The sequence below is a fragment of the Ovis aries genome, chromosome 22 (assembly GCF_016772045.2).
Source record: "Ovis aries strain OAR_USU_Benz2616 breed Rambouillet chromosome 22, ARS-UI_Ramb_v3.0, whole genome shotgun sequence".
Taxonomy (NCBI): Eukaryota; Metazoa; Chordata; class Mammalia; order Artiodactyla; family Bovidae; genus Ovis; species Ovis aries.
The window spans coordinates 10,231,060-10,253,158 of record NC_056075.1 but is presented as its reverse complement, the minus strand read 5'-3'; the positions used below and the strand labels follow the sequence as shown (position 1 = coordinate 10,253,158).

The 22,099-nt window shown below is 37.9% G+C and overlaps 1 protein-coding gene across 2 annotated transcripts in view; it reads right to left on the bottom strand.

Annotated features, from left to right (window-relative positions):
- Positions 1–458: 458 nt before the first annotated feature.
- Positions 459–22,099, bottom strand: part of LIPK (lipase family member K) — a 38,924-nt gene continuing 17,283 nt past the window's right edge. Inside the window, exons 2-11 of one of the 2 annotated variants that reach the window (XM_042238560.2) lie at positions 15,779–15,829; positions 15,312–15,427; positions 14,292–14,406; positions 12,103–12,301; positions 10,625–10,734; positions 9,580–9,716; positions 5,615–5,761; positions 5,048–5,119; positions 2,469–2,540; positions 459–1,253 (exon numbers count right to left, since the gene is read on the bottom strand). In XM_042238560.2, the coding sequence (XP_042094494.1) occupies positions 1,020–1,253; positions 2,469–2,540; positions 5,048–5,119; positions 5,615–5,761; positions 9,580–9,716; positions 10,625–10,734; positions 12,103–12,301; positions 14,292–14,406; positions 15,312–15,416 (1,191 nt within the window). In that variant the 5' untranslated portion in view covers positions 15,417–15,427; positions 15,779–15,829 and the 3' untranslated portion in view covers positions 459–1,019. The remainder of the gene's footprint in view (positions 1,254–2,468; positions 2,541–5,047; positions 5,120–5,614; positions 5,762–9,579; positions 9,717–10,624; positions 10,735–12,102; positions 12,302–14,291; positions 14,407–15,311; positions 15,428–15,778; positions 15,830–22,099) is intronic. The other variant, XM_027960268.3, reaches the window with a different exon arrangement.

Here is a 22,099-nt window from a genome sequence, read left to right as displayed (position 1 = left end):
TACATGGGGTCACAAAGAGTTGGACACGACTGAGCGACTGAACTGAACTGAACTGAACTGAACTGAAGGATATAAAAAAAAGGAACAAGACAAGAAGGAGGAGTGAAGATGTGGTATAATCAAAACCCACACCCCTGGGTAGGTGACCCACTTAAAAATACACTTAGAAACATATTAAGAGGGTAAATCTTACTTTAAGTGTCCTTACCACAATAAGAGAATATGGTGTCACACTGCAAGAATGAATCGTTTAGCAGATCTGCATAACAAGAAATATTCAACTCAGTTCATAGTGAGAAGAAAAATAAGACAGAGAAAAATAATGAAATAAGAAACAGGATTTCTCTAGTGTATAACCAAAGAAAAAAATAATGATAATGGTAATAATAATAATCCATTATTAATAATAACAGTAGTGGTTTGCCACTGCTGATAGCAAATGACCACAAATTTAGTGATTTAAAACAATATTTATTATCTCACTTTCTTTGGTCGGTAGTTCAGGTATGGCATAGTTAGGTCCTCTGCTCCAGGTCTCACCGGTTCACAAGCTGCAATCCAGGTGTTAGACAGACTGCTTTCTCAACAAGACGCCGAACTAGGAAAGAGTGGACTCCCAAGCTCATTCAGGTTTTAGGCAGAATTCTTTTTCTCTTGCAAAGTCCCAATTCTCTGCAAGTTATCAGCTGGAGGCCACCTGCAGATCCTAGAAGCCATATATGGTTTCTTCCCACATTTGTTTGCCTTATTAAGCCAACAAGGAGAATCTCGTGCTCTAGTTTGCTAAAATGGATTCTTATATAATAGACTGCAATTAGGGGATGACATCCCATCACCTTTGCCAATTCTCCTGTCTAGAAGCAAGCCTCAGGTCCCTCCCACACTCAACGGGAAAGGATTGCATAAATTTGTGGTTCCTGGGTGGACCACAGATTATTGGAGGGGTTACTTTAGAGTCTGTGTACCACATTCTTATGACTAAAATCCACTTCTTTAGAGAAAGGAAAGTGTATTTAATTTTACAACCATTCCTCCATCATTCTAATTAGGTCTTGGTAAATTTCAACGGGTGCATCCTGTCCAAGGTAAAAATCCACATGATTGTAGTGTGGAATTAACTTGTAATAAATGAGCTTGGTAATTGTAGGGAGTAAATTCTCAACATCTTTGAGATCAGCCACGCAGTCCTGTCCACCACTCCACACTGCTGTTGGAACTTCCATATTAGAAACGTTGTATAAAGGAGGTGTAAGCTAAATAAAATTAAAGAGAGACAAAAATAGTTTTCACAGAAAATCATATTATAGAAGGAACATCAATTATCAGTTGTTAAGCAAGTTCTGTCTGTTCTAAATGTTACTGTATATTATGTACATACATTTACCATTGTATTACTATCTTAAACATAGTCTGAAAATGTAAGCAGCATTTGCAAGCAGAATTGAGAGAGAGTGACAGGGAGAAAAAGAGAGCCTGATGATTGTGTATATTCCTGGCTATTGTGAGTTTATCATTATACTTCATATTTCAGTAAAAACCAAACCATATTTTTTATAAAATTTAAAATAAAGTAATTTTTACTACTTGCATTGTAAAGACCTATATATTCTATGGACTAAATTGTGTTCCCCGCAAATTTATATGCTGAAACCTTAACCCCAAGGTGATTGTATTCAGAGAAAAGGCTTTTAGGAAGTAATTAAGGTTAAATGAGGTCATAAGGTTTGGATCCTAATCCAACAGGATTGGTGGCCTTGTAGGAAGGGGAAGTGAGAGACAGACCTCTTTCTTCAACCAGACACAAAGAGGAAAGGCTATGTGGACATGCATGGAGAAGGGGGCTGTCTATAATCAAGTAAGAAAGCCCTCACTAGAATCTGACCATGTGGCACTTCTGCTCTCGGACTTCCAGCTTCCAGGACTGTTAGAAATAAATTTCTGCTGTTTAAGCCACTCATTCTATGGGATTTTTATGGTAGCCAAAGGCGATTAATGCACCATAGGTAATTTCAGCAGAAAGACTAAGAAGAAAAGGTAACATGGACCAACTTATAAATCCTTAGAAAACACTAACTTTGGCCAGGAAGAGGTTTCTAAGACTAGAAATGTGCCTAGGGAGACCCCTGACTCGGTTACTGCACCAAGAGTTCTCTTAATAGAGTGATCTGCAGGCGGAGCATTGGTATAAGCATTCCACATGTCACCATCAGTAGATGGTCTTTGCATTAGCAAATATCTTAAGTATAAGTCTCTTATAATACTGGGAGACCTTGGATATTGGGAGACCAGGTCATGCTGAGAATCAAAAACAATGATATGGCAAGTGGTAAGATCCCCCCAAACAGCATCTGATTTATACAAAGTATCTGGCATAGTGAATGGAGCATAGTGAGTAGGTGCTTGATGAGTAGACACTATTTTTACAAATTTCATTTGCAGTATGCAATTGGTGATTATTATTATTGTACCTGGTGGAAGTGCTTCATGTTCTGATCAGGGTTTCCCCAATCAAAAGCTTGGAACCGACCAGAATTAACAGCCTATAAAAAGATACAAATAATAAACACGTTAAAATGATATATGAAAACAACATACATGTAAAGACAGTAAACAAAAAATATACAAAAAGATTGCCATAATATCCCATGCTTTAGCACATGAGCTAAAAGTCAAAGTTTAATAAGTGAAATAATAAAAATGATAAAAATTGATACAAATTCATGGAACTTTCTTTTCTTCCCTTTTATACTTTTCCAGTGAAAATCTTTGAGCCGTGATACCTTTAAATAAATTGTATGCTGTTTACATAGACATGTTTTTATTTTATTATTTATTTATTTTTAAAATATAAATTTATTTATTTTAATTGGAGGCTAATTACTTTACAATATTGTATTGGTTTTGCCATACATCAACAGGAATCTGCTACAGGTATACACATGTACCTTATCCTGAACCCCCCTCTTTCCTCCCTCCCCTTACCATCCCTGTTTTTAAAGATGCTACATTGATTCTTGAACATCTTGGCTTCAAGAATTTTAATATTTTTTAAAAGGCACTAGCTATACATTATAAAATGACTGCTACTATTATTATACTTTATACTTTGTTATCTTCTCAGATGGTCTAGGATATCATGACTATATTCCTTAATCAAACAGTTTTGCTACATTTGAAAGGAATGCTCACTCAAAGTACATCTTCAAGGCTCTCTGAGGTGTAGTGTCTGCTGTCTCCTGTCTGTATGACCAAGCAGCCTGCCATGTGGTCAGTAACACGGCCACAGGCTGAGTGTCTGAGACACTGTGTGTGCCCTTTTGTTATTTTAAGTTCAGATATTAAGATAGAAACATTAGCACTTCTAGGGGTTCCTTTTTCTGGTTATTTGCCACCCGTTTGGATTGAGGAGACATAATGTCTGCCTTTACCTCAAGCACTTCATTAAATTATTTTCAGACTACTCCAAAGGTTTCTTTCCCTTTAACTTGATTTTTTTCATATGAACTGATTTAATTCTGATTTTTTTGTTTAAAATCTTTCCCATTGTGATTTATGTTCACAGAGGCAGTAGTCTGCTGTGGTTGAAATTCTGTAGGTTTTCAGCAATGAGAGGCAATAGAATGTATTATATAGTTAGGAACTTGGGTTCTAGCATCAAACAGACCTAGTTTTAATCCAGGCTTAATTGATTATTATATCTGTGATCCAGGCTGTATATGCATCTTCTCTAAACCTGTTTTCTCGTCTGTGCAATGGAAATGACAATAGCATTCTGCTTATAGGGTTATGAAGATTAAGTAATGTATGAAAAGCATGTGGCACCTAGGAACGGTCAAGAAATCACTGTTTTTATTGATATTGTTACCATCACGTCATTATCATCATACTTGCTTTAGCTGTCTATGTAACTTTTAACTGAATATTTTATCTCCCCACCCCACTCACTTATTTCTATTCTCAAGAGAACTTTTTATCAAAGGAGAAGAGATAGCTTTAAAAAGAGTCAACTGTGAGAGGTAAGGATTGGCTATGACATTTTTAGAGTGGGGAATATCAATGGCATTGAAAGATTGTTAGGAGAATTCAAAACGACAATGAGATATATATCTGGACAATAAGAACACATAGTAAGTGCTCAATGAATATGGAATCAAAGTTGTATTATCTGAAAAACTATGCCTTTCAGAGTCTACCTTTCTCCTCACCAGTGGGAAGCCCTAAATCTGGAATATCTGTCTTCCTTTAGGAACTTGAACGCTTATCTCTTGAAGGTGGAACTCTTCAAAGAATTTCAGAAATCTTCAACTAGTATTTAAGACTATCTATAGCAGTGATTGTCAACTTTAAAGCAGGGAAGAGATTTATCAGGGTGTACGTTAAAATTCAGATTTCTAGGGATTTCAGATTCTTATTCAACTTTTTAAAGTATTTTAAAATTAAGATATTTAATTAAATATTAAATATTAAATATTAAATCTCCCCCACTTGTACATGTGCACACACATATACACACTCAGACATAAGTGGCTTAGAAAGCTATACCAACTGAATTTGACTTATTGCTGAGCTTACCAAATACTGAGAAATATAGTAACACACACAAAAAACGTAAATGGAGAGTAAAAACAGAAACCCTTAATCCATTTTAAACCCACTCTAACATTTAATTTCCTCTAAATTAAGCAGTATTTCCACACTCTGAAATCACCCATATGCCAGTTGGAGGGTAAAAAGATCTTTCTAGAATAGTGTTTATCATATTATGTATAGCTCTGCTAGAGTGAATGATTTCCCGAAAGAAGAAATACAAACTTTTCCTAGACAAGGCAATTAGGAGTAATCTGAAGATCAGAATCAGTCAGAATCTCTAGGAATACACAGAGGACCTGGAGAATAGATGAGAGTAAAGAAGATCGACATGAGTTTATCTGATTCCAGAAACATCCAGCTGACAGTGGCGTAACCCGCAGAGTGAGCTCTCCGGACATGCTCCGCAGGGATCTTGCAGAGATACGTGTGTGTTATGTCAGGAAGTGGGAGGACGTACCTGGGCCCAGTGCAGCATGGTCTGAACAGATGTTCCTGCAGAGCTCTGTGCAAAATAAACATCCAAGCGACTCTGCAAAGTAAAAAGGTTATTTCTTACCTGAAGGCTAATCATGTAATCACACCACAAGTGAATCTGAGTATTTTCTTTCCCTCTCTCACCTGACCCAATCTCTCTCTCTCTCAGAATAAACATGTACCACATCCTCTGAAGACAAACTAAGCCAAGAAGCCCATCTAAGAATTTTCTTTTCCCTCACCTCTATTCTTCTGCCTAGGGCAGTGTCTGTGTAAAGCCCACAGAGGACATCCTGTCCTCAAAGACAAACGGCAATGCACTTTTTCTTTCCAGGTCCAAGAATATAGTCAAGAGATATTTAATGAAGCCTCAAATCCTCCTAATCAAGCAGATGGACTCTCAGTTTGGGTTGGAAGCCAAGAACATGCCAGTTGCATTCCAGGAGACAAAAAGACTTTGAAATGTGGTTTCCATGCAATTCAGAATGAACTCTCCTTATTTCTGTTCAACAAAACAATTGCTTTCCTAGATCTGACTTCTTACACGTACCGTGTTTAAGTTTTTTGGATCAAATCCGCTCAAAGTAAATATAAAGTTGCTGCAAATACGACGAAATATCTTCCGGTTGCATACCTTGGTGGCAATGAATTGGTCAAAAAATGTGTGAGGAGAGAACATCTTGTCACCGAATAATACCTGCAAGATCGATTTAAGACGCCATCAACTTTTATGGATGTGAATGTCAAGTGGAAGACGAGTGGCAATTCAGTCAAGCACTGGACATGTATGACATCTGCTCACTACTAGTCCTCAGTGAAACCACAAAGCCCATTAAACTTTGTCTTTATAGTCCTCCCAACTCAGCTCTTGAAGCTTTTTCTTCCAAGATCCTTTAGTTGAAGTGTTTTATGGAGCATCCCCTAAAAAACTAGTCTCCATAGGATATTGGCAAGGCTTTAGGGTCAGTGATATCTTGGTTTGATTCTAAACTGTTTCATATTTAGTTTTCTATTAACCTGGATTTCCTCAACTATAAAATAGAAAATCAATGTGCACTAAGAATTTCTGTGTAGATAATAGATCACATGTAAAATACGCCTAGTGCAAAGTAGGCAAAGTGGTAGCGTGGAGAGACGCTAAGCTCATCTGCCCCACAGGCACACTAAAATTAGAACTATTTACAGAACAACTATTGATGAGAAAAACTGGAAGACCAACATTTGGCTAATAGGAGAGGAAAAGAGAGAGGAAAAAAAAAACAAACACCAAAAATCTTGACTCTCTAAAAGTTTATACCATGCCTAACATTTCATTGTCAAATCCTATAAAGTTTGTCTTCTTTTTGGACAACCCTGGCTCGGTTTCTCAGCTGAAGTGTAACAATAATTCTATCATTACCTTCATCTTTTGCCCTTATATCTTTTACTCTCATTCACTTCCATTTGGTCCCCAAGAAAATTTTTCTAAAAAGAGCATTATGCATGTCATTCCTTTGTGTAAATACCTTCCATGATCACCCCCCATATATCTAATATATCTAAGCTTCTTAACTTGGCATTTAAATCCACATTTCCAACATTCCTACATTTCCTACAGAATCTATTCATATATTTCCAATATTATTTCTCATACCTTTCACAAATTTAAAGCTAAATAAAGTCAATTACATGTGATTTCGCATGGCTTGAGCTTCACCCCTTCAATGGTACTCAGGTTTCCCTCTTAGTTTGGAAAGACTTTCTACAAGACATTGTCAATTGAAATCTTGTCCTTTAGCCCAAACTCAGAAATGCCATCCAGGAAGTCTTCCATGATTCCAATGACTAGAAACATTTTCTCTGAGTTTGTATGGCTATTTCTTTGATCTATCATTATGATTTTGCTGGAATTTCTATTAGGAATTAGTGAGTTAGTCACATGTGGTAGCTTCTCTATTGGAGTTAAAACACCTTATGGGTAATATTTCTAAAACTACAAAACTGACCAATCCATTTCTCTGTTCAACATTCTTCTATGACTTCCCATCACCAACAGAACAAAACTCTTTAACATGACATAGCTGCTTTCTATGAACTGTCCTTTATTTTCTTCTTGGTCAAGTCTTCCACTGTTCACACATGTACCCCAATTTCCAGTCATGCCGACTGGCTGAAAAGTAGCTTTATAGGCATAGCTGTTTCCTGGTGCCATGCTTTTGAAACAGTAGCTCCTAGGTTATCTTTTTTTTTTTTTTTAACAAAATTCAATTGAACTGCACTACACTATAAGTAGGTCAAAACATTGAATGTTGAAGCAGAGTTGTGCAAATTGAGAAAGTGAAGATCCTACCATCTCAAAATATCTCTTAACTTGGTGGGAATGCTGAAATAATTTAACAAGAAGTCTGGTGCTGTTTGCCTGATAATGTAGGACCGGGTTGGACTGAAATATCTGTGGTAAAAGATGCCCATGTACTATGAAGGATCTGTGAGCATTTTTCACATTGTTAAAAGCAGAGACATTACTTTGCCGACTAAGGTCTGTCTAGTCAAGGCTATGGTTTTTCCTGTGGTCATGTATGGATGTGAGAGTTGGACTGTGAAGAAGGCTGAGCGCAGAAGAATTGCTGCTTTTGAACTGTGGTGCTGGAGAAGACTCTTGAGAGTCCCTTGGACTGCAAGGAGATCCAACCAGTCCATTCTGAAGGAGATCAGCCCTGGGATTTCTTTGGAAGGAATGATGCTAAAGCTGAAACTCCAGTACTTTGGCCACCTCATGCGAAGAGTTGACTCATTGGAAAAGACTCTGATGCTGGGAAGGATTGGGGGCAGGAGGAGAAGGGGACGACCGAGGATGAGATGGCTGGATAGCATCACAGACTCAATGGACGTGAGTCTGAGTGAACTCTGGGAGTTGGTGATGGACAGGGAGGCCTGGCGTGCTGCAATTCATGGAGTTGCAAAGAGTTGGACACGACTGAGCGACTGAACTGAACTGAACCGAACCGAACCATAGTTTTGCTGCTATGGTCTTTCTTAGTTGTTTAGGTATGGAATTAAACCACCCTGGGCTAATTTGCTTCTCTCTCACCAATCAGAACTCTTGGCTTCTATAAAAATTCTTTCACTTTCATATGCTTTCACTGAAATCACTAAACAGTCTAATCACCTTCTGTCTGTCACAGGAGAAGCCCATATTACTATGTAACAGGAAAACACATCAATTCACATAGAACAATTCTCTCCATTGAGCAAACGATCATTTAATTAGCTGGCAGCTAGCAGAAATCATCTGAGGTCTAGGATACTGCGTAGGTTTTGAGGAGTTGACGAACAGTTGATGACGTGTGGGCAACTTTGGACTTTTAGTTTTCTACGGAAATCATGACCACAATAACAATAGCTAGAATTTAGTAAAGGCTAACAATGTGTAAGAGATTTACACATATGTACTCACTTAATCCTTAGAGAAGCCCTATGAGTAGAGACTACTATTATCCTCACTCAATAGATGAATAAAATATTTCCTAGAATTAAGGTCTTGATCAAATTCATCCAGTTACCTAGGATTCAGATTCATGCCATCAGACTCCATACAGTCTGAAATACTACATTATGCTGTCCTTGATACACTAGGGGGCACAGGAGAGAAATTTAACCTACTAAATTAAACCACTGATGCTTTTGAACTATGATGCTGGAGAAGACTCTTGAGAGTCGCTTGGACTACAAGGAGATCAAATCTGAAGGAAATCAACCCTGAATATTCATTGGAAGTACTGATGCTGAAGCTGAAGCTCCAATACTTTGGCCACCTGATGCGAAGAGCTGATTCATTAGAAAAGACCCTGATGCTGGGAAAGATTGAGGGCAGGAGGAAAAGGGGATGACAGAGGATGAGATGATTAGATGGCATCATTGACTCAATGGACATGGTTTGAGAAAACTCCAGAAGATGGCAAAGAACAGGGAAGCCTGGCATACTACAGTCCACAGGGTCGCAAAGAGTCAGACATGACTGAGCAACTGAACAACAACAAATTAAACCAATTAATCAGCCCATCAATCAAATCAGCTCTTGCTATATCTGTGATTGAGGAATCATGTGAGAGAGAAGCCTCTAAATAAAAAATGAAGATGGTAGGGTAGAATGGTATCAGAGTGAGCATCTGGAGCTCAATTGGCAAAATTGTGCATCATCAGTAAACCTACGTGTGTACCTCAAGCTTCTATTTTATTCTTTCTAGATGCTCAGTTGTGTCAGACTCTGTGTGACCCCAAGGACTATAGCCTGCTGGGCTCCTCTGTCCATGGAATTCTCCAGGCAAGAATACTGGTGGGGTTAGTCATTTCCTTCTTCAGAAGATCTTCTTGACCCAGGGATCGAACCTGAGTCTTCAGCATTGTAGGCAGGCTCTTTACCACTGATCCACTTGGTAAAACTTTATGTCTAAAGTTGTCTTTTCTTGAAATCAGTAGACATAGAGCTAGTTTTAGTTACTACAGACTGAAACCTGGGGAAAAGTTGTCACATACCTTGACTGCTTTTCTGGAAAGATTTGTTAATTTTTTCATAGGACTTTGGGTGTATTTCACGGTGGTGACTGGAGCCAATGCAAAAAATATCTTAATCCTTTTAGCCAGCTCTGGATTAGTGGAGAATGCTATGAAAGCTGAAAGGAAAGAAGATACTAATTCATGGATTTAGAACAATTCTTACTTAACTCATTTTAAGTGATAGTAAAAGCAGTTATATTAAAAAAGAAAACAAAGACACTCAGAGTAAGCACCATTTGGGGGCAAGGATTTTTAGATTTCCAAAGATGAAACTGGCTAATTCAGAATAAAGTGAGTTTCCTGTTTCTGAAGGATGCAAATCTACTTATAGAGAATATTACAGAAAGGATTCAAATTCTTTCAAAAGTTAGATTTTATATATATGTAGAGTTTCTAATGACATTATTACCATTAGAAAGGATTTCTAAGTTCAGCCATTTATGAATATGGATGATAACGCTCTCAAATGTCTGGTGTAAAATGCTGTTAGCATTGTCAAGGTCTCTAGCTGAAAAGACAACAGAAAAGAGAATGGCGAGCCTTATGGCACTGCCAACGTGGCCCAGCCACATCTAGCCTGCCCTAGCACCCACTGGGAACTAACTAAAAGCCACATTGACTGTGGCATATGATCACTGAGATTGGCAATTCTTTGCTTTCTTTTTAGTTTCCCTTACTAGACTGTGAGCTCTTCAAGGGAAAGATGTATACCATATTTATCTTTGATTTCCTGGTATTTAACCCAGTGTCTGGCAAGTGTTTGTTGGATACACAAACGAAGAACTAAATAATTGACTTTCTTACAGTCTTATCCATTAATCCCCAAATTTAGTTCTGAGGGGGCAGGAAAATCCCTTAGTCATCCTCACTTTATTTACTCTTCAGAAAGAGAGCCAGATGTGATGTTTTTCCAACTCAAAGTTCCCAAACTAGAGACTGCACAGAGGGAAGAAATCCTGACTCCTTTCATGAATATGAAGAAAATCTCCTGTCACCCTCAGATCACATCTGCCCCCAAACACACCAATGGTGGTGCCTTGGGAGTGGCCCACGTAGTAGAGTTGCTCTTGTCTGGTTTTCTCTATGATAAAATTGATTGTGGCTGGAAGGTCATAGTTAGCCATCTCATCCAAACTGCCAAAGGAAAAAACAAAGCAAAACAAAACAGAGTTAGAAAAAAATCCTTCTCATTGTTAGGCTTGTAATACTTAAACATATGCGTTGCAAATCTAGATGCTTAGCTTTTGTTAAATATAAGACTAGAATCAATATATGATGTCAGGCATCTTCTGAAGATCTTGTCTTGATCCAAGAGTAACTTTGTATTAAGAAACTGAAAAATCTGACTTACAAATCCCGCAGAGTTGTTGTAGTTGTTTGGTCGCTAAGTCATGTCTTTGTGACCCCTTGGTCTACAGCATGTCCTCTGTTCTCTACTGTCTCCCCGAGTTTGCTCAGATTTCTGTCCATTGAGTTAGTGATGCTATCTAACCATCTCATCCTCTGCTGCCCTCTTTTCCTTTTGCCTTTGATCTTTTCCAGCATCAGGGGCTTTTTTTTATCCAATCTACAAAGGCTTTTCCACTTAATTCCATAGCAGATTTACCAAACTCCTTTGAAAAGAAAAATTACCTGGAATACTTATTTTACAAACAAAAAGTGAAGAGACTTGCAGATCTCAGCCCAGACAGACTGAATCAACATTTCCAGGGAAGAGGCCTCAGGGGCTTTCTCTCCTGCGTGTAGTCAGGAGCACGTTCATCTAGGGAAACAGGATGCTGTTTGCAATGGTGCTTTGACAAAACTGCACTGGGATGTGGAATCAGGGAATGACAAATGGCTTCCAGGAATGAGGCGGGAATGAGGTCAAGGAACAAGCACCTTTAGCGACCTTCAAGGCACAGTTCTTAGCTTCCCTACAAGTGCCAGGTTTGCTTCTATGACTCAGCTGGCCTAACTTCTAAGGCAGACAGCACCCCCAGGGACTTCTGGCAGACTGGCTCCATGGAGAGATTTCAGCACCCTCAGTCTATGGAGGACAGAGTTCCTTCACTCCTCAGTGAATAAACATTGGAGTGTCATCTCTGCTCAAGTGCTTGGCTCATTTTGACTTAGCACGAATGTCTGGTTCTCAGGGTTTTCAACCAGAACATTGTTTCTGTTCCCATATCTTGATCAGTGTCATTATTCCTCTTCATTAAGCATACCATGTAAATTTCTGGACTGCACACTGACAATGTGATAGTCCTGGAATTTGCATTTTGATTTTTTTTCCTTTCTTATATACACACAGGCCAAGTGGAGTGTTTAAAACAACTATCAATGCAATAATAAGGGCATTTCTTTAGAGCTTGTGAAGAAAACCTGGGTAGAGGAAGTATGTTTATTTCCATCTTGTGGATTCCACAATGTGCAGTTGGACAAAAGGGAAAATTCAAAAGGCTAGTCATCCATATAAAAAGGTAATGTACACACTTTAGTCATTAGTAGTGTTCTTCTTACCTGAAGGCCCAGTATTCTGGTGATTTGGGTGAAAATTTCAAGTGTTTTCTGGAAAAAGTATTTCCCCGGCTATTCCCCAGCCACACATCATAACCAACATCTGCCAGAAGGAAAGCCAAGCTGTTGTTGGGCAGATTGCAAATCCAATTACTGGCAGATGCAACTAAGCCATGTTGCAAATACACAACAGGCTTTGGAGCTGCAAAACACAGGCAATGAGAATTTTTTATCTGAACTTCCTTGGTGCCTACAAGAAAATTCTCTCTTCTGACTCCCTGTAATACAAAAGAAAGGTTAAGAAAGGAAATTTGACACCACCAGGCAAGTTTAGATTTTAGGATTTTGAACTACTTCTGAAGCTGGTCAAATTATTTATCTTCTCCACGACTTGTTTTTCTCTCTGTAAAACTGGGATTATGTCCAATGCATTGAATTGTTAAATAGCTGTTGGAGTCAGAGTGCCCCGCTTCAAAAATTTCTTCTGCTATGTATCAACCTCTTTGTGCCTTAGTTAACTTATTTTGTAACAGGGGATAATAGAAAAATGTTATCTTATGGTGTAGTTATAAGAATTAAATTAAAATTAAAATACACATAATTTTGTTCAGCCACAATAATTACCTGCTCTATAATTATTCAGATTAATGACATTTTATTTCTCAAAAAGCATCTGATAGCAAAGCTAATATTTTTCCATGATAATAACAAAGACAATAAAAATTCCATTTGTTGAATATTTCACTGAATGCCAGGTACTATGCTTGTTAATTTGCATTGTCAGAAAGCGAAATGCAAGGTTTTAAGTGAAATGTACACGAGGTAAAATTGTTCATTTGACATAATTCTGCTCACAATGTAGAACTGGAACAATTTGATTAAAGAAAGAGACAAGAAAAAGAAGGAAATGGGGAAGTGGTGCTGAAAACATCGAGAAGAGAAAGAGAAGTGACTAGGATATTTTTCTTTTATAAATGGTTCATGATGCTGTGTTGGTGCCAAAAGGCTTTCCCACAGGTCCCCTTTGGGGCTTGACCAGCTTCCTGAGATTGAGTAGGCGAGACTGGAGTCTCAGAGAGCCTCGGCTATCTGGAAGCAAGGACCAAAATCTATATCCATTAATCCACCTTTTGAGAAAAAGACAGAAGGAAGAGGTGTTACTAATTCTGCTAAAATACCACCAAAGTGCACTCACAATCTATAGCTCATCTCTAATCTGAGCCCTCAGGCAGCTTCTCATTGTAGAGACAGCTTTCCTTCCATGCTTTTTGGCATTTACCTGGCAGAACTGACAAGGTGAAAGTTTGGGCAAGTAAAGTTCTCATGAGTATTTCCAAAGGTAATGGAGTTATTTTAAGGAACGATCAGTTCTATAAAGTGAGCAACACTGTTCCATCTAGACTGCATAAATTTTTTTAAAATCTTCCAAAAAATAACCCTTCTAATATTGGAAAGTTTGTTTATACAAATCTCCAAAGAATAAAAGGTACTAAGAAATGAGAGAAGAAGCAAACAATTCTTGCCAAGTGGATCCTGTCTCCTCTCAGATACTAACCTGTATTGTAGGGAGCTAGGAATGGCTCTTTAGTTACAATCAAGTATAGAACTAATAGGGTCAGGTTTACTGTAAAAAATAAAATCCAAATGACTTGTGCACAGAACTAATTACAAATGAAACAAAAGCAGTTAGAAAGCTATTGCAGTAGCTTAAAAGATAACTGATATTGCCAAAGATAATGGTGTCTAAGCCTGGACTTGAGTGACGTTGAAACTGAGAGTTTTCCGATTAGAGAGACATTTAGAAGGCAAAATTGGTAGGTCTTGGTGATTGGCTGGATATAGAAAGTGAGGGGAGAAAACATCAAATGACCCTTGAGTTCTGGTTTTTAAGCAGAAAAGTGAGTATTCCTAGAATAAGATGACATTTTCTTTTGTTTCCGTGTTTGTTGGGAAAGAGGACAAGATGATGGAGAAAAGGAAAGACTGAATAGTGTATGTCAAACTGATTTAAAAACTCCAGCATTATACAAATGAAATGGAATAGTGGAGGTGATGGTGATGATTTTCCTTCACTAGAAGGAGGAATAGAAGAGAATAGGCTCTATTTTAGAATCACAGCTGTCCTGCTGCTATCAGCACATCCAGGAATCTCTCCTTAGGCATTATTCCTTTCATAATGAAATAAATCCCACCTGTTTTTGGACATCCTCTTCCATGAGGAATCCTGTAAATTCCGAGGATATAACCATCTTCTGTGACAACGTCATATGTTTCATAGGGATAGCCCCAGTAGGAAATAATCTGGCTCTAAAAAGGGGAAAGGAACATATATACCTTCATGATATAATGCCTAGATTTTCACCCACATTGCAATATAATACTTTAAGTCACAACCTACTGTTTATCTATGTTTTGGAACAGAATAGAGCAGGAAAATCAGGATAATTTGAGGAGGGTTTTAAAAGGAAGATGCACGTCAAGGTGTTGTAAGGTAAGGCGGTAATCGTCCATGGTAGTTTTCTTGGCATGGTATTATTAATGCACTCAGGGTCACTCTCTAAATGGTTTTTGAAAAATTATATCATTGATAGTTCCATTCTTAAAGTTCTAATACAAATGGGTGTGGGTGGGGACATGACGGTATACAACGTGTACAAGAAATATGTTTTCCAGTGGAATGAAGCATATAGTAAGCATTTGTCACTGGTCTTTTTTTTGGTTGTTTTCATAAATCTATTTCATTCCACTTTGTTCTAGTCCCCTTCTGATATGAATTTCTGCATGCTAAGATATTTTTGTTTATAAGCAACCCAAACCAAATCTGGCTTACTAAACTTAAAATGTACATGAATGCAGTTTATAAATCAGAGAAACTGCTCTGGTAAAAACCTCAGGAAGAGCCCAAGTATTCTCTAAAAAGATCATCAATAGGAATTTGTGAACTTTCTCTTCCGGAAACCACCATGAGTTGGTAGCTCAAACCACCAGCAGAGGGAGCCTTATTGCCCCAAACTGGGTCAGGTCTTGCACTTCTGTGGTTGGTCAACTATGTCAAGGAACGAAGGTTGGCAACACAGATTTAGTCAATTTAGAATTTTTAAAAACTAGACAAGCATGCCAATTATATCTAAAATGACACCAGGAAAGCCCCTAAGATGACAATAGCTTAATAATTCCTTATCTTAAATATTTTTCCTTAATGAACAACTTACAATATTCATATTAGCCTCAGGATTTGTGGTGCTTCCTTTCTTGTGACAACTGTATACAGGTCCAAGAAGAAGCATCCAGCATGTTGCTGCTAAAAGCTGCCACATCTGGAATCCACCTGTAAAAGGAAATATTAATATATTTGTCATCAAAGAGAATTCTAAAAGTGAAACTCTGTGTAAACTTTCTATAAGACTACTGTTGGAAGGAGTGGAAAGATCCTTCTAGGTGGTGTCTTAACAAATAATATACTTAATTATTCAAGATCCATCCCATGAAAAATCTGAACTGGTGACTTTTTAGTAAGAAAAGAAAGAAAGAAGAAAGAAAGGAAAGAAGAAAAAAATAAAACCAATATCAATTAAATCTTCAATAGATAATTGAACAAAAGAAGGAAATGTATATATAATTCACAGAAAAATGTAAGGACAAATATATGAATCAAAGCACATTTATTATCTCTAGTTACCAGATAAATTAGTACTCTTCTTCTGATGGTGGAAGTGAGTATTGGCACAACCTTAATGGAAAGAGATATATTAGCACATATTGGAAATGTAAAAATATTTATACACCTTACTCTATAATTCTAATTCCAAGAGTCTATCTAAAAGAAAAAAAAATGAAAGCATCATTTGTAAAATTTACCTTATTGTTTATCTTAATTTCCTAAAATAATAGAGTGTTAAAATAAATTATGGGGGAGGAAGAATGGAATTATTCAACAGTCAAATATTATCTTTTTGCATGATATGTGAATTCCTATTATAGAATACTAAGGGCAAAATGATGCAATTTGTGCATACATTTTGATCTCAGTGATATAACAAACTATAAAGGGAGAGAAAGGATTAAGCATCAAATTTTAATTATGGTTATATCTAGATGGTAAATTTTTTCTCATTTTTAAAGGACTCTCCATTTTTAAATTTTCTGTGTCCAGTATTACTTTATCATAAGAAAGAAGCTGTTTTTCAAATAGAAAATTGTGAAAATTAGGAGATGAAGTATATTCCTCATTTGGCTTTTAAACTACTTAAGTTGAAAAAACAAATAATGACTGCCAAAGTAACAGAGGGGGACATTTTGCAGGCGATCTCCCATTAACCACTATATACAATGAATAAAGTCATTATAAACATTCTTTAGTCCATCCAGAGTTAATTTTTATGTATGGTTTGAGAAAAGGAATGAGTTTCTGTCTTTTCCTCCTCAACTAATAAAGATGTATAGTTGTCCTGGCATCATTTATTTAAGTTTCTCTTTTTCCCCATTGAAGGTCAACTGACTATATGGAGTCCATTTATGAACTCAGTGTCCCTACATGGCTTACTCTTAAACCAGTCCTCCCATTGTTGATTGCTATAAAAATCAGATAGTGTGAGCTCTTTAAATTCTATTTCAGATTATTTTCATTTCCATGTGAATTTTAGAGTCAGTTTGTCAGTTTCTACAAAAAGGCTGCTGAGATGTTGATAAGGGATTACATTGAATCTGTAGATTAATTTAGGGGAAATTGTTAAGGATTTTTGAAGGATATTGAGTTTTTTGGTAATATATTTGTTTGGTTTTGATATTAGAATAATACTGGCTTTATTAAATGAGGTTAGATCTTGAAGAGCTGTATACAGCTCTCTGTTCATTGCAGTATTATTCACAATAGCCCAGATATGGAAACAAAATAAATGTCCATTGATGAGCAAATGGCTAAAAAACAATATTTTATATATATACAGTGGAATATTATTCAGCTATAAAAAAGAAATCATGCCATTTGCAATAACTTGGATCCACCTGAAGGATGTTATGCTAAGTGAAAAATTAACTCTGGTTGGACTGAAGAATGCTTATAACAACTTTATTCATAATAGAAAATATTTGAAAACAAAAAACCAAATCATGTGAATGTATAAACAAAGTCTTCTCTATCCAAACAAAGGACTGTCAATCACTCAGCCATAAAAAGGAGCAAACTAATGATAAATTCATTAATAATAAATTCAACAACATGAGTGAACCTCAAAAACATCACACTAAGCCAACTCAGATACAAAAGAGGACACACTGCATAATTCTATTTATTGAAGCTCTAGAAAGGGCAAAGCTAATCTGTTGTCCAGAAAAGCAGTTCAGTAGGTCTGGGGCTGGGGCTGAATGCTGGGAATTGATTGCATGAGGGAGAAGTCCTTTATCCGAATTGTGATGATGGTTACAAAAGTGTAAACATTTGTCAAAGCCCTTCAAACTGTACATTTTAAATAGGCCCATTTTATTGTATGGAAATTACACTTCAATAAAGTTGATCTTTTTTTTTTTTTTTACATGTGTCTTTTTCTTTTTTTTTTAATATTTATTTTTACTTTATTTTACTTTACAATATTGTATTGGTCTTGCCATACATTGACATGAATCCACCACGGGTGTACATGCGATCCCAAACATGAACCCCCCTCCCACCTCCCTCCCCACAACATCCCTCTGGGTCATCCCCGTGCACCAGCCCCAAGCATGCTGTATCCTGTGTCGGACATAGACTGGTGATTCAATTCTTACATGATAGTATACATGTTTCAATGCCATTCTCCCAAATCATCCCACCCTCTCCCTCTCCCTCTGAGTCCAAAAGTCCGCTATACACATCTGTGTCTTTTTTGTTGTCTTGCATACAGGGTCATCATTGCCATCTTTCTAAATTCCATATATATGTGTTAGTATACTGTATTGGTGTTTTTCTTTCTGGCTTACTTCACTCTGTATAATCGGCTCCAGTTTCATCCATCTCAACAGAACTGATTCAAATGTATCCTTTTTAACAGCTGAGTAATACTCCATTGTGTATATGTACCACAGCTTTCTTATCCATTCATCTGCTGATGGACATCTAGGTTGTTTCCATGTCCTGGCTATTATAAACAGTGCTGCGATGAACATTGGGGTACATGTGTCTCTTTCAATTCTGGTTTCTTCAGTGTGTATGCCCAGCAGTGGGATTGCTGGGTCATATGGCAGTTCTATTTGCAATTTTTTAAGGAATCTCCACACTGTTTTCCATAGTGGTTGTAGTAGTTTGCATTCCCACCAACAGTGTAGGAAGGTTCCCTTTTCTCCACACCCTCTCCAGCATTTACTGCTTGCAGATTTTTGGATCGCAGCCATTCTGACTGGTGTGAAGTGGTACCTCATTGTGGTTTTGATTTGCATTTCTCTAATAATGAGTGATGTTGAGCATCTTCTCATGTGTTTGTTATCCATCCGTATGTCTTCTTTGGAGAAATGTCTATTTAGTTCTTTGGCCCATTTTTTGATTGGGTCGTTTATTTTTCTGGAATTGAGCTGCATAAGTTGCTTGTATATTTTTGAGATTAGTTGTTTGTCAGTTGTTCTGGAAATAAAAGCAAAAATAAACAAATGGGATCTAATTAAAATTAAAAGCTTCTGCACAACAAAGGAAAATGTAAGCAAGGTGAAAAGACAGCCTTCTGAATGGGAGAAAATAATAAAGTTGATCTTTAAAAATGAAAAAAAAAAAGAAAATCTCAATGATGATGACAAGTCTCACTCTGTAAGAAATGGAAGGAATTTTCAGACTATGCCTTCACTATTCTGTTACAGAAAATTCCATGAACTCCTTTCTTGGATTTGTCAAAGTCATAATCTTTGTTGAGTACATCGGTTCAGTTCAGTTCAGTCACTCAGTCGTGTCCAACTCTTTGCCACCCCATGGACTTCAGCAAGCCAGGCCTCCCTATCCATCACCAGCTCGTGAAGTTTACTCAAACTCGTGTCCACTGAGTGGGTGATGCCATCCAACTATTTCATCCTATGTCATCTCCTTCTCTTCCTGCCTTCAATCTTTCCCAGCATCAGGGTCTTTTCCAATGAGTCAGTTCTTTGCATCAGCTGGCCAAAGTACTGGACTTTTGAATCTATACTATAATTAATATGATTAATAATATATGGATTATGTATGTAGTACATATGTGCTTACTCGCTCAGTCGTGTCTGACTCTTTTCAACCCCAGGGCCTGTATCCCACCAGCCTCCTCTCTCCATGAAGTTCTCCAGGCAAGGATACTGGAGTGGGTTGCCACTTTCTCCTCCAGGGGACCTTCCCGACCCTGGGATTGAAGCAAAGTCTAGTGCATCTCCTGCATTGACAGGCAGATATTTACCACTAATGTCACCTGGGAAGCCCACATAATACATATGTAAGTTTATGTTAATATATTTATATATAATGAATATCGATTAATATAGCCAAATTCTGGTGAAACACTATAATATGGTAGAGATAATAATGCCACCACCAACAGTGATAATTATTGTAGCTAATACAACTTGTTTTGAACATCTATTATGTGCCAAGTAAGGTGTCAGATGTGATTGTGATTATCTCATTTTATTTTAAAAATAATCCCAAGGGTTAAGAAGTGTTATTACAACTGTATTTCAAATGAAACCTGGTGCTGAGGTCAAGTTGTTTTGCCTGAAGTCAAACATATAGGGATGGAGCCAAGGTCTAAACTCAGGTGGCTTTATTGTAAAGGAAATGTGAATCATTAGGCTGTTAACCTTTCAGTCTGAGTTAGGAGATATATGGGCCCCAGGCTGAGCAGCTGGAGTTTGTCCCCTGTGGATAGATGCTCCAAGATGAAGAGGAGGAGGAATTGAGCCCTGTCCAGATAAGACATCACATATTTCTCATTCTCAAGATCAAGGAGACTTTCCTGACTATGTATGTGCAAAAAGGCCCCTTGGAGATCAAACAGGGAATGATGTCACGTTCCCATAGGCCTCTTCACTAGAATCCACTTTGGCTAAGGGAGGGGTGCGCACACATGGGAAGAGACTGAGATATATAAATATGGACTCAGAACCAGGCAAAGCAAGATAATTGGCTAAAGAAAACCCCCCCAAAAAACGCCCCATATAAGTGATTCAAACTACCACGAGAGCACGACTTGCTCAGAGCCCGTGTATTTGTCTATCCACATGTACCCTTTTCCTTCTAATAAGCACTTAACATGTTTCACTACTTTCCGTGTCTTCATGGGAATTCATTTCTGCAAAGCAAAGGACCAGGCCTCATTGCTGATTCTGGTCTAGTGGCTAGGATTTAATGCTCTCACTGATGTGGTCTGACTTCAGTCTCTGGTTGGAAACCAAAATCCTGCTTCAAGCAGCTGTAGGCTGAGGCCTTCTGAGACCAAGACAATCCAGAATAGACTTACTAGGACCCTCTGCTATGTGCCTGCTTGGTATTACATGTGGCCATGGTTCACAGACATCATAATTACTGTTAAAACAGTGAAGACTTTTAGAACCCACCCCAGCCAAACCAGATGAGAATCTATGGGTATATGGCTAGGCACCTGCATTTTAAACCCTCATTTCAAGTGATTCATGTCTATTTCCACATGTGAAAAACCGACTGGATTCCTTGAGAAAAGAATAAGTTTCATTCTCATATCTGTCTCTTTGAGACCTAGCGTGAAGGTTCTGAGAAGTAAAATATCGCCAGCCATATTAGTAAACAAAGGATGTCACAGTCATCAGTGATTGTAGCCCTTCAACAGTGAGCCCTGCGGGAACTAAGGAAAGAAATTAAAAACACCTGCCATCTAGCAGTCATCAGACTGTGGCCACTCCCTACAATGAGCCCGGAGGAAACTCAGGTTGTGAAAACCCAGGATACTGGTCCCAGACAGCTGAGGTATATATCAAAGGGATGATTTCAGTAAGCCCATATTCTGACATCTTTCCATACACAGAAAAGCACTACATTCCTTAACCTGAGATATCTAGTTTTCTTTTATTAACAATAATCTTGTGTTCCTACCACCTACCCTTTGTTGAGAAACTCCTATGTGTTCCAGCTTCTCCCTTGCCTACTGGGAGAAGTTTTCTCAGGATTACTTGAGATGCTGCCTCCAGGGCTTGAAGTCTTCAGTATGTCCACTGAATAAAGCATATAATAACTCAACTTTTAGTCTGTGTATGTATCTTTTAGTCAATAGTGCTTATAAATGTTTGCCAAATATATAGATGGGTGAAAGAAAGAATGAGTATGTCATTTAATTTTAAAGTGAAAGTGAAGTCGCTCAGTCGTGTCCAACTCTTTGTGACCCGTGGACTGTAGCCCACCAAGCTCCTCCGTCCATTGGATTCTTCAGGCAAGAATACTGGAGTGGGGTGCCATTTCTTTCTCCAATTTAATCTTAAAGATTATCCCAAATTGACTCACTATTTTGTATCACATTTTTCTTGGCTGCTTTCATCTAACCCCACTGAATTGGTCCTCTCTTTCTGACAGTAAGTTTTGAGAGTTCCTTGTGTCCTTAATTCATGACTGTATCTTACAGGAATTTGCGTACTTAGTCGCTCAGTTGTGTCTGAGTCTTTGTGACCCCATGGATTGTAGCCTGCCAAGCTCCCTTGTCCACAGGATTTTTTTCCAGGCAAAAATACTGAAATGGGTTTCCATTTGGTCCTCCAGGGGATCTTCCAGACTCAGGAATCAAACTTCTGTCCCTTGTGTCTCCTGCCTTGCAGTTTGACTCTTTATCACCAAGTGATCAGCAGAGCCCCTACAGGAAGGTAGTAGGGCAATTAAAAAAATTAGTCTTTTCTCTCAAGACATTGACAATTTAGATGCTCCAGTCTCTGCTGAGTGATTAATACTTGAGGCCTCTGAGTCGCAATCACTGGCAAGTGACTGGGGTTCCTGAATTAGAGGAGATTGGACACTCTTCTGAAATGGGCAGACTGGAGAGTTTGTGGGGCTTATAGT